Consider the following 13586-nt stretch of genomic DNA (forward strand, 5'->3'; position numbering starts at 1 on the left):
AGCCTCTAACTTAAAGCTTAGTACGAAGTATAATTTTTTTTTTCCTAAAATTTTACCCTCGGAATGATGTTTAGACTTGCCAATTGTTTGATTATTTGTCTTTTTTAATTAAATGCAATCATTTAATATTTTTATTGCATATATATATAAAAGTAAATAAAAAAAATAAAATATAGCATAAGAGAAGAAAAAAATGCATATCATTCTTATATATCACTCGTGACGACATATACAAAATCTACAACATATTTTATGTGTGACCGCTTGTAAAAAAAAGGGTACAAATTTTTGTATGTGGCTGGCCACATGGTGTGGCAGGGGTTACTTGTAGGGTATTACTTTTATTCTAGTGTTACTTATAGGGTGTTACTGGTTTTGGTCAGGGTAGGGTGTTACTTGTAAGTGTTACTTGTATTCTAGGGTTACTTGTATGGTTTTAATGGTTTTGGTAAGGTGTTACTGATTTGATATGGGGGTTTGGTCATACATGTAACACCTACAAGTAACCCCAAAATGCAAGTAACACATACAAGTAACACCTACAAGTAACACATGGTGTGGCAGGGGTTACTTGTAGGGTATTACTTGTAGATGTTACTTGTTTTATGGGGTTACTTGTAGGGTGTTACTGTTTTGGTCAGGGTGTTACTTGTATAGTGTATTCTGGGGTTACTTGTATGGTCTTACTGCTTTTGGTCAGGTGTTACTAATTTGGTATGTGGGTTTGGTCAGGGGTTACTTGTAGGGGTTACTCAGAATACAAGTAACCCCAAAATACAAGTAACACCTACAAATAACCTTTGACAAAACCAGTAACACCCTACAAGTAACCCCTGCCGCACTATGTGGTCTGCCACACTGAGAAACCTCTGAAAAAAGGGAGTAATTAACTCCTATGACACTAACAAACTAACTCCTATCATATTAATATAGTAACTTCTAGGCCTTGTTCACTTCACCTTATATTTGCTGAAATAAAATTATTTTTGTTGATCTTAAATTATTATTACTGAACTAAATTAATTTTACTGAATTGAATTTTTATTTTTTTTTTTATTTTTTTTTATTTTTATGTTTCTCTATTATATTTCTTCTTTAAAGTAATTGCTTTTTACTAAACTCAAATTAAATATATCAAATTGAACTCATTTATATTAAACTGAAATTATTTTTACCAAATATTATATCTTTGAGGTGAAGTGAACAAAGTCTTATTATACTTATTTAGTAATCCTTAAATAACAAAGTACAACATTGAGAAAGTAACAACTATAGCACTAATTGGGTAATCATTATAACACTAACTAAGTAACCCTATGATGGTTTGCTACACACATATATAATTAGTACCATAAAATCTATATTAAAAATGAAAATTATAGTTTTTTTTTTATAGGGTGGTACATATACACTTACATGCCTCATATTATTATTTTTTTATATGCATTTATTTATGTCTATTATGCAAGTTTATATACGATAGATAAATAAAATCATTCTTATGCACACTTAATACTAATATAAGGCCTTGTTTACTTCACCTTAAAAAAATAATTTTTAGTAAAAATAATTCCAAATCAGTAAAAATAAGTTCAGTTCAGTAAAATTAATTCAGTTCAGTAAAAATAATTTTAGTTAAGTAAAAATAAGTTTAGTTCAGTAAAATTCAGTTTTCTTAAAGAAAAATTATAATAGAAAATCAATAAAAATAATTTCAGTTCAGTAAAATTAATTTAAATTCAGTAAAAATAATTTAAGTTCAACAAATATAATTTTGTTTTAGTAAAAACAATTTAAGTTCATTAAAATTAAGGTGAAGTGAACAGCGCCTAAATTATAAAATTTTCTAGCTTTATAAAATGGTCAAGAATGCTTATAATTTGTAGCTATTGATAATCTATTATTAAGTATCATTGTAGAAAAAAATATCACTTGTCAATCTTTTACCAAACTGTAACAGATTTTTAATATATAGATTTTATATATAGAGTGGTAAAATATAGGATAAATATATTTTTTTTCTATAAATTATATGTATCACTTCATAACTATAATATTCTACTTAATAATATATTACATACTATGAAAAAGATAGAATATTAAATATTATAAAATATACAAGGAATAGTATACTTGAGTGATAGATGAGTGATCTATATAATCAATACATATATCGAGTTCCATACAAGAATATAAACAAAAAATTTATTTTTTAAGATTATGTACATAGAATATAAAATTATTTATTATAATTAAAGTATAAAAATATTATTCAACATCTTTTACAAAATTAATTTGCTACTTAATACTACCCTCGCTTTCCCGAGTTCTATCCATTTACAATTTCTAAGGTTAAGTAGAGATAGTATATTACGTAGTATATTTTATAAATAAAGTAATTTATAAAATTAGTGTATTTGAGTGATAATCTACCTTTAATATATAGTTAATTATATCTTTACTAAACTGTAATATAATCTTAACTAAAATATTCAGTATTCACTTGTAAAATATATTAGATTTTATAGATTATGAAGATTGTTTAATTTTATAATATGCAATCAATAGAATCTTTGACAATTATATACAAAGTATAAATTAACAATAGACAACTTAAAAAAAAAAAAAAAAAGGAAAAAAACTAAAACAAGAACACGTATCAATTTTAGAGCTAGTGTACCCTGTTTTAGTATAGTATATATATATAGGTAGAAGAGAAGTGTATCAACTTATAATTGACTTTATAATTGCACCCCCCTAAAAAATTGATTTTGTAAAAATAGTCTGTCAACTAAATATGATAAAAATATTATTCCACATAATATATGATGAGAAATTCAAAGTATATACGTTTCCATGTAAGAAATTCAAGTTATATATAACCAAAATGAACGGAACATTGCACGCAATAGCATAAACTTCAAACAAAAAGTGTCATTACCAACCTCATTGAGTGTGTCGTGCAATGCATGATATATCCATTTTATACATCTTTTTTTTCCATATGTTCATACGATACTCATATAAATGACGAACAGTATATGCTTTTGATCATGCTATGACAAAAAATGAATTCATATATGACGAACAGTATATGCTTTTGAACTCACATGATCAATTTGTTGACTATATATTAGTATGTACAACCTCAATTGCTCAAACACTTGCATAAATTATGCATAAATCTAAGTAGTTCCAATATATACATTATTTTTTTCAATAAGCAAGTAAATTTAGCCATGGAAAAAAACAGAAAGATGAACTCTTCTCATCACATTGCAAAAACATGGAAAAAATTAAGTGGTGAAAACAATTGGGAAGGCCTCTTAGATCCCCTCGATATCGATCTTCGAAGATACATCATTCATTACGGAGAAATTTCTCAATCAACCTATGATACTTTCAATAGCTCAAAAAAATCAAAATATGCTGGTAGTAGTTTTTTTTCCAAGAAAAATTTCTTCTCAAACGTTGGTCTAGCTAATGGAAATCGGTACAAGTATCGCGTTACAAGATTCTTGTATGCAACTTCAGGGATAGATTTGCCTGATGCCTTCATTTTTAAGTCATGGTCTAGGGAGGCATGGAGTAAAGAGTCCAATTTTATAGGGTACGTGGCGGTGGCAGAGGACGAGTCTGTGGAATTATTAGGGAGGAGAGACATTGTTATTGCTTGGAGAGGGAGTATTCAGTCGTTGGAGTGGGTTAATAACTTGCAATTTCGTCTAGTTCCGGTTTCCGATATTCTTGGAGACGATGATGTAGGTGATGAGCCTAAGGTACATGAAGGATGGTACTCAATTTATACGTCGGATGACCCTAAATCCCCATTTAACAAAACTAGTGCTAGAAATCAGGTAAGATTATTAGTCATTTGAACTTCTTTTTTGATACATAATATTTATAAAGTTTGCTCACTATTCATTTTGACATTATTCACATGTATTTTGTTGACTGTCTTCTATACGTGATTGCATAAAGAAAAGTATAGTCATGTAAATCTTATTGAATTTATCTCGATATGTACTTATTATGTCATATTCTTGGATGGATTTAATATAGGTTCTACTTGAGATTCGAAACCTAATGGAACAATACAAGAATGAAGAGGTTAGTATAACAATAACAGGCCATAGTATGGGAGCAGCACAAGCTACACTAAACGCGGCTGATATTGTTGTTAACAACCTTAACAAGCCTAAAAGCTCCCCTGGAAAATCATGCTTAGTAACAGCCATAGTATTTGCTAGTCCTCGAGTTGGAGATGCCAATTTTTTAAAGTTCTTTTTAAAATATGACAATCTTAAGATCTTAAGGGTACGTAACGCCCTAGACGTCGTACCACACTACCCGCCTATTGACTATGTCCATGTCGGAGAGGAGTTGGTCATCGACACAACTAGGTCACCGTACTTGAAGTTTCCCGGAAATGTCGTTACTTGGCACAACTCGGAGATCTACTTGCACGGCGTTGCAGGATCTCAACGTGGTGAGAAAGCGTTCGAATTGGTTGTAGATCGTGACATTTCATTAGTAAATAAACATTGGGATAATTTAAAGAATGAGTTCCTCATCCCTGTTGATTGGTGGATATTGAAGAATAGGGGCATGGTCCAACGGTCGGATGGATCTTGGGTATTAATGGATCGAGAGATGGATGATGATGAAGACTTTGACCTTTGAATGTAGCTTCTAGTTAACCGCCATCAATATTGAAACCCCATTTGTTGCGCATATGTGAATTGTTCGACATTAAATTTAAAGAAAGAAAAAAAGATTAACCCTTAACGCATAGCTTCTATTAGTTTAGCAAACGTATAGGATGGAACATGTATCATTACATGTATAAATAATAGGTGACAAATGGCAAGTATTTTGGGGAAAAATGTTCAACTTATAGGATGGTAAAAGGTATCACTACATGCATAATACTACATAAAAAGTACTATTTAGACAACTTATACTTTTATAGTATATTATACATGCATAATCGTATATAATGGTACATTATAATGTACCACTATAGAGTCAGCTTTTTCCAAAAGCTTGTCAAATTTACATTTTTGCCCTTCTATATATTTTGTAAATATATAAGAGTTATGTGCTGAAATACACTAAGAAAAAAGCGCCTTTTAAGCTATAGGAGTTGCTTTTGTTGGTTTTAGTAAAGAATCTCCTTTGAGCTTGTTATTGGACTGGCACTCCTATTTGTTGGGCTTTGGATCAACCAAGCCCATTTTGTTATTAATGGAACAAGTTAGTTGGATACTTGGATATGCATATATGAAGAATTCATGAAAGTTTCTTTATTGATATTTAAATTGGAATATTTATTATAATTTTGTATTATTCTATTTAACTGTCTATTTTAATTAATCATTTTAACTTGTAATTTTTATGAAATCGATGAATATCCTTTTTTTCTTAAGATCTTTGTGTTGAAGGGTATCTAATACACCACTTTGAACACTAATGTTTTCAATCATACTACAACGATATATTGTTAATGCATGCATCAATAATATAATAATTAATGCACAACAATCAAACACATGACATGCATCAAACGCAAAAGAAGAAAATCAATTTTCTAGCCACCATTTCCGTGTAGCAAAAGTTAGTAGGCTTCATGCCATATCATGGCAAATGTGCTTCCCTAAACTCATGCCAATGATCCAGTTAGTTCATGATAAAAACATGCACAAATAAGTCTCAATTTCTTTTAAAACTTAAAGAAGTAACATTTCTATGGGATTGGATTACCTTACAAACCGTGAAGAATATCAATCTGATGAATTATTATATATGTTCAAATTGAGTATTAGTACAAAAAATAAAGATTTTATTATTTATTTGTTTTATTTTTTTAATTTTTAATTTTTATTTTTTTTTATAAAATTTACATTTAAATAAATTCAACATGATCTAGTTTATCTAGTATACTATTTATCCAACTAAAGATCACCTACACATAATCAAAATTGAATAACAAGAGCATAATGACTTCAATTATTTTCTTAGGACTTGTCTTTACAATTTTCCTTCTCTTCTTTCGTAAATCTAGGAAGGTCAAGCCTAGCACAGACCTTCCTCCGGGTAAAACCGGCTGGCCGATTCTTGGTTTTATTTATTTTATTTTTTTTTTTTTTTTTTTTTTTTTTTTTTTTTTTTTTGAGTTAGGCCGATTCTTGGTGAAACCTTACATTATGTCCGACGCCCTGCTGAATTTATACGTGATCGGATGGTAAAAAACTTTCATTATGTCTTCCAAACTCATTGGCAGGGGAAAAAATCGCGGTCTTTTGTGGTCCATTAGGTAACAAGTTCATATATTCAAATGAAGACAAATTCAAGCCTTGGTTACCTCACACCTTTGTGAAAGCTCTCTCTTTGAAATCTATTAATCGCGATGTCCCATCGCTTAAATTATTTGTTGAGCAATTACTTAACTTCCTTAAGCTTGAGTCCTTGCAACAATATATTCATGTTATGGATTCAAAGACACGAGATCATATAGAGATGTATTGGGTGCCTTACGACGAAGTAAAGGTTCAATTTTTATCTAAAGAGTTCACCTTTGAACTCATTTGTCTCTTGTCGTTTAACTTCCATGAGATAGATCAAGTGAAGGAATTAGCTGAACATTTTAATACTTTGGTTAAAGGGCTTATGTCCGTGCCTGTGAATTTGCCTGGTACGCAATATAATCGAGCTATGAAGGCGTCGAAAGCTGTCCGAGACAAGATTATTGATTTAATTAGAAAGAGGAAATTGGCATTGTTAGAAAATGGTATGAATAATCGCGATCAAGAGATTCAAGACGACCTATTGACTCGAGTGCTAAGGACTTCGATTAAAGAAGGCGTGGCTTTTGAAGATGACGAGTTAGCCGGTCTAATTCTTGGTGTCTTGTTTGCTGGATTGTATACTTCAAGCAGTGCCATCACATTTGTAATTAGTCACCTTGCCGAATATCCCCATGTTTATGCTAGAGTTTTACAAGGTATGTTGTTGCAATAATATACATAAATTTGCAATAGATATAGTCCGTCCATTTTATTTTAAGTGTTACACTTTGATCATGAGAGAATTGAACATAACATATTTTCTACTAACTATTGTTTAGTTCTGATTCCTAACCCTTATTTTTTGGGTTGATTGTATGTGTTTGTTTGTTTTGCTACATGTATCTTCTATCACAAGAACAATTGGCGATTGCAAAATCAAAAAGGAAAGGGGAGCTATTAACTTGGAAGGATATTCAAAAAATGAAGTACACTTGGAATGTGGTATGTGAATCTATGAGACTAATACCACCGGCACCCGGAGGTTTTAGAGAGGCCATAACTGACCTCTCTTATGCCGGCTTCACAATCCCAAAGGGATGGAAGGTATGAAATTGAGTAGAAGAAAGAAATTCAATTACATTAAAGCTTTCCAGAAATATACTTTCTCCTCTCATTTTAAGTTGACACGTTTCTTTTATTATGTTTGATTTACCAATATATATATTCAACCATAATTTTTTCTTTTAATTGGTAATTGTCAAAGTCATAAAAAGTCATTTTGAAACATAGTCAAAATGTATCAATTAAAAAAGAAGTCAATTTTATGAAAGTGTCATGCCATGATGGTAATGCACTTGTGCAAAACTAATAAACTAGCTAAGACATACCATAATATTACTAAGGACTTTTTGTGAAAAACTACCTTATATAAATCAAATTTTGTGAAAAACTACCTTTTAAAAAAATTGTTGTAAGAAACTACCTTATAAAAACTAAATATTGTAAATTGCTACCATGTGCTTAATTTAACAATGAAAGAGAAGGAGAATTAGGGGTTATAAGGGGGCTATGGAGATATTGGGTGGAAAAAGGAGAAAATTAAATGATTGAAAATAGGTGATTAAACGTCTCTTATTCAATGCAATAATTCGGCAAAAGGTACCTTTTTACAACATTAATTGTTTTAAAAGATAGTTTCTTACAACATCTATCGTTTAAAAGGTAGTTTCTTACAACATTTTTTTAATAAGGTAGTTTTTCACATAAACTGACTTATATAAGGTAGTTCTTCACAAAAAAGTCCTATTACTCGTACTAAACTATTTCGAAGTATCTTAAGAAATATTAATAAAATTACCGAAAAAAAAAATGATTTACGTACATATTATATCATATAATTCTGATAATTATTCTTTTGGACTATTTGTTGTGCTTTGATTAAATAGGTTCACTGGAATTTTTATTCAACTCACAAGGATCCAAAGTATTTTCCAAACCCAGAAAAGTTTGAGCCTTCAAGATTTGAAGCCACAATGCAGCCTAATATATTTGTACCCTTTGGAAAAGGGCAACATATGTGTTATGGTAATGAGTATGCTCGAATTAAGATCCTTGTATTTTTGCACAACGTTGTAACTCGATTTAGATTGTCAAAAGCTAATCCTGATGAAAAATTAATCTATACTCCAGATCCAGTGTCTGTTGAAGGCCTCCGAATTCGCCTTCTACCTCATTAGAATGATTAGAATATAGAAATCTGATATAATAACACCAGATCAAGTTATAGTGTATGTATGTTTTTTTTAGATATTCTCATGGTGAAATAAAACCTTCTAATTGATATCAAGGGGTTCAATTGTGATATATTTTACTGAAATAGCTACTTTACTAAAGCTATTTGTGAGAAAGGTTCTTTTAAGTAGGTCTTCTTGTTGTAAAGGTCTTTTTTTTTTTTTTTTTTAAAAAAAAAAAAGGTGGCGCAAAAAGTCTTTTAATTTTATCGCACCTAGGTTGTGGTGAGGGTCATTTGACTGGATTCCGACCATTGACTTTTTTTATCCGGCTAAAAAAGTCTCGTGTGTTGCACGTGACCACTTAAAATCCTTTTTTCCCATTTTTCCCCCATTATACCTTGCTCGATTTGTCTTCAATTGCCTTCAATTTTAATACGAGGGACTAGAATCGAAGTTTGATGATTTTTATTTACAAAATAGGGTTTGTGTAACTGTTGAGGTTGATGATTAAGAAATTAGGGTTTAATAAAGGAAAAGGCGGGGGAAAAGGGGAAAAATAGATTTTTGTGCAAGGCACATGACTTTTTTTTTTTGTCGGAAAAAAAGATCAATTGTCGGAATCCAGTCAAAGGACCCTCGTCACAACCTAAGTGTGCCACTACTAAAATTCGGTTAATTTGCGACCATTTTTCTACGACCGTCAAAAAAACAGTCGCAAATAAGAAATTTGCGACCGAATTCGATGCGGTCGCAATTTTACGACCGTTTAAAAGGTGGTCGCAAATGTGCGCCGTTTTGCGACCGTTTTTGGCTTTTAAAATGGTCGCAAGGATGTTTGAACGGTTTAAAATAATTCAAAATTAAAATAATTATTTTGCGACCGCTAGAAATGGTCGTAAAAGGGCTTAAAAAGGCATAAAAGGATACCCCATCAACCCTAAAACCTAATTTTCTTCTCACTCGCCGCTCATCTCTCCTGCTTCTTTTCTCTCTCTTCTCTTTCACCTCCATCTCATTCTTTTCCTTTCTTACGCCCCTCTATCTCCTCTTTCCTTTCTCCTTCTTTTCTTTCCTTTCTCTTTCTTCTCACATCTCTTTTTCGTTCTCATCACCGACATTCGCATCAGAATTCTCTTTCTCTTCCATTTTCATTCTTTTTTTTCCTTCATTTTTTCATTTTCTTCGGATTTTCTTCAAGACACGAACTTGAGTGTTCAGATTTTCGTCAACAAACGAATAATTATGGTGTTTTTAGTCAAATTCAACCATAAAAATTTCAGATCTGGAGTTTTTATGGTGGAATTTGACCATATAAACGCAAAGAGGAAGAATTATTTGAAAAGGTATGTTGATTTCCTTAAAATGTTGTTTGTGTTTTGTTTATTTTCGATGTTTGCAGTTTTATTTCATAAATTTATGTATTTATGTTCACACGAATTTTGTTCGAGTTTTTTTCGATTTTTGGGTTTGATTTTTGTTGATGTTCATACGAATTCCTGTTTGAATTTTGTTATTTTTGGGTTTAATTTTTAATTTGTTGATGTTAATATGTTGTTTTGTTGATTTGTGGGGTTGTTTTATACGAATTTTAGTATGATTTTTGTTATTTATGTAGTTCATACGAAAATTTCGTGGATTGTTTATTGTTGTGGGTTTAATTTTAAATGGTGATTTTGTGATTTTTTTTTATTTATGTTGATGGTTTGTTTAATATCGATATATGGTGATTTTGTGATTTTTTTATAATTATGTGATAAATTAAATTTTTTGGGGTATTTTTTTGGATACTGTAGGGTGGGCGATGGTGGTGGGTAGAGGTTATTTGGGGTGAGCGGTGGTGGTTGGTAGAGGTTAAGGTGGGCGTTGGTGGTGGGTAGAGGAGGGTGGAGTTGCTTGGTTTCGGGTGGGAAATAGTGGGCTTTGTGTATTGTAGGCAAGTAGGTAGCGTTTGTTTACAATATATTTTTTTTATATTTTTTAAAAAATTTTAGCGATCGCCTATAGCGGTCGCAAATATTGAGATTTGCGTGGTCGCAATTAATTGGTTTGCGACCGTTTTGGTGCCGGTCGTTGAAAATAAAAGAAACGGTCGCAAAAAATCTGCGACCGTCAATCGGTCGTAATTATGAATTTTTGCGACCAAGAGAATAACAACCACCCCATTGCGACCGTTATTAATTTCAACGACCGTTTTTGCTATTTTAGCGTGGCGGTCGCAAAAACCCCAATTTTTAGTATTGCGATAAAAGGACCTTTTGTGCCATCTATTTTTCTTATAAAATGACCTTAATAATAAAAAGGTCTGCTTAAAAGGACCTTTCTCACAAATTGTCTTCAAAAATGGTTTGACTATATTGGCTTGAAGGCTTATGAACATCAAATCACAATTTATTCTTTTTTCCTTATCATGTGAGCCTGCCTAGTTTATTAGATGAAGTAATTTGAAAGTAGCTGCAACTAACAATCTGTGGCTCTTGTAGCAGATGCACGATCCGCATGGTGCATCTGTTGCAAAACGCATTTGTTTTTAAAAAAAGTGGAATGTACATCATGTTATATCATAATGTACATGGCTATAGAAAAGAACATATTGTTCAATTCTAATGTACATGAGTTATTTTGAGTTTTAGTTTTGTAAAAAAGGAAAAACCATACAGTAATTTCAAATTATATACTCTCTCTAGAAGTTTTCTCTCTCTAGAAGATTTCTTTTCCAAAAAAAACTGAAAGTCGCTTCAAATTTATCATACCCTAAGAAAAAATTCGTGAATTTCGAACTTTTTGATGTAAGATGAAAAACAAAAATGAAAGGTAAGATCAGATTCGACATTCATACTTGTTTATTTTGAGTTCAAGTGGTGGTTTTTTATAAATTTGGTTGAAAATTGTAATATATTTTTGGTTACATTTTTTTTTGGGGGGGGGGGGAATTAATTTGTGATTTATGTGGTTTTGGTGTTGCAATGAGAAATAATATGAAATTCTTGAAGAAAACTGACCAATTATTACATTTTGAAAAAAAGAAAGCAAGCAAATAAACAAATTCAGAAAAAGTTATACTAAATAATACAATGTACATTAAAATACAGTAAAAAATTCTTTTTCATATTCTATAAAGTGAAATTAACATTATTATAGAAATTTAATGAACATATATATAGTTACTATGAAAAGAACATACAATTAAAATATAATGAACATATACATAGAGTGAAAAGAACATACTGTTAAAAACAATAAACATATACCTAAAGTGAAAATGAACATGCTGTTAAATAATGTTCTTTTATCTCAATGTTCTTTGATTGTCAAAATGTATATTTATTTGTGATATAATGTTAATTGTTTATTTTAAAATGTTCTTTGAATTTTGTCTTTGGATTATGGTGGTTGAATAATAATAATGTTCATTACATTATATTATCATGTTCTTTATTAATATTATAAATGTTTTTTCTTTATATATATATCACTACAAAAATAAAAGCTTTTTAGCAACTAAGTTTGGCAACAAATTTTAGAACGTTGTTAAATAGCAACGAAAATAAGTTTTTTCATTGCTTAATTAATAGCGACGTTTTATGCTTTACTTTTTAATAATTAATAGCTATGTGTTTTTGATTTGTTGCTGTTTAAAACAAATTGTCTTACTAGTTGTTACTAGATGGCATCATATTTTTGTCTTGTTGCCATATAGCAACAAATTATGACAACTAATATTTTATTTGTATTGATTTAGAAACAAAGAAAGACAATGAATTTTTGAATTGTTGTCATTAGAAATAAGTCTTCTAAACTATTATTGCTAGATGATGACGAATTTTTTTATTTGTTGCCATTTACAATGACAACGAAATTTTTATTTGTTGCCATTGGAAATACTCTTCTTATTATTTGTTGCTATATTGATATCAAATTCTAGTTTATTGTCATTGGAACAAGTTGTATTATAGTTGTTGTCAATCTATATGCAGGCCACTTTTATATTTTTTGCCATTGGAGGTACTCTTCTTATTATTTGTTGCTATAATAACATCAAATAGAGACGGATTTCAATTCCGTCTCTAATTTAGAGACGAATTTTTGATTTCTCCCTAATTTAGAGATAAAATTTTCAATTTTGTCTCTAATCTTTCGTTCATATATTATCTATTATGTGCATAGAAGTAAACAAATAGTACTTGGTATAGTTGGTAAGAGTTTCACCATGTTACCTTGAGGTCACAGGTTAGACTCCTACCAATTGCGATTCTTGTAACTGAAGATTCAAATAGCCTTACATGCAAAGCTTTGCGAATTGACCCGAGTGAGGTTTCGGATTGGTAGAGGGATCGGGTTGAACTGATTCGCTAATAAAGATCAGGTTTCTGTCTCGTAGTGTTGATAACAACCAATATTAATGATTTGTTGCTATTTTTAGGAACCAATATTAATAAGTTGTTGCTATTTTTAGGAACCAACATTAATAATTTGTTGCTATTTTTAGGAACTAACATTAATAATTTGTTGCTACTTTTAGCAATAACCAATGGTCATCTGTTGTCAAAGTTGGCAACAAATGTACCAAGAACGGCAACCATCATGGAAACTATATTGAAATGCATGCAATATTGCAACGAAATTGTTTTGCAACTGGTAGCCAAAATCCCATGGCAACAAGCATTTTAGCAACAACAAATTTTTGTTTCCAACCCGTTGCTAACTAGAGTTGGCAACGAATTTTTGGTGAATAACAACAAAATTTAATTGTTGCTATATTGACTTAATTTTGTAGTTTATATATATATATATATGTGTGTGTGTGTGTGTGTGTGTGTGTGTGTGTGTCTTTTTTACAAAACAACTATATATATGTTCATTACAAAACAAGTTAAACCACTACATGTGATGTTCTTTATAAAATAACTATATATTTTTTACTGAACAACTATACGTTCATTTCGTCTTTTTAAAAAAAATGGATACACGGAGCATCGTGCATCTGCCTCCACAAAAAAAAAAAAATTAGCAACTAATCGCAAGCCCGTTAATAGAAAGTTTGAGCAGCGCGTATTGTGATGTTGGA

General features: G+C 30.6%; 1 protein-coding gene and 1 pseudogene across 1 annotated transcript; both read left to right on the forward strand.

Moving 5' to 3' along the window:
• The first annotated feature begins 3239 nt into the window (after positions 1 to 3239).
• On the forward strand, positions 3240 to 4683 carry LOC145579330 (phospholipase A1-IIgamma-like). The gene is made up of 2 exons (XM_081636572.1): positions 3240 to 3857; positions 4063 to 4683. The coding sequence occupies exons 1-2, from the start codon at positions 3240 to 3242 to the stop codon at positions 4681 to 4683; spliced, it is 1239 nt and encodes a 412-aa protein (XP_081492698.1).
• Positions 4684 to 6519: 1836 nt separating this feature from the next.
• LOC145578154 (beta-amyrin 6-beta-monooxygenase pseudogene) lies at positions 6520 to 8524 on the forward strand (annotated as a pseudogene).
• Positions 8525 to 13586: the final 5062 nt, after the last annotated feature.

This window comes from Chenopodium album, chromosome 14 (assembly GCF_948465745.1).
Source record: "Chenopodium album chromosome 14, dcCheAlbu1.1, whole genome shotgun sequence".
Classification (NCBI taxonomy): Eukaryota; Viridiplantae; Streptophyta; class Magnoliopsida; order Caryophyllales; family Amaranthaceae; genus Chenopodium; species Chenopodium album.

Coding starts and splice junctions, on each gene's coding strand:
- LOC145579330 (XM_081636572.1), top strand. CDS start 3,240: ATGGAAAAAAACAGAAAGATGAACTCTTCTCATCACATTGCAAAAACA. Junction 3,858..4,062: donor AAACTAGTGCTAGAAATCAG/GTAAGATTATTA, acceptor GATTTAATATAG/GTTCTACTTGAGATTCGAAA.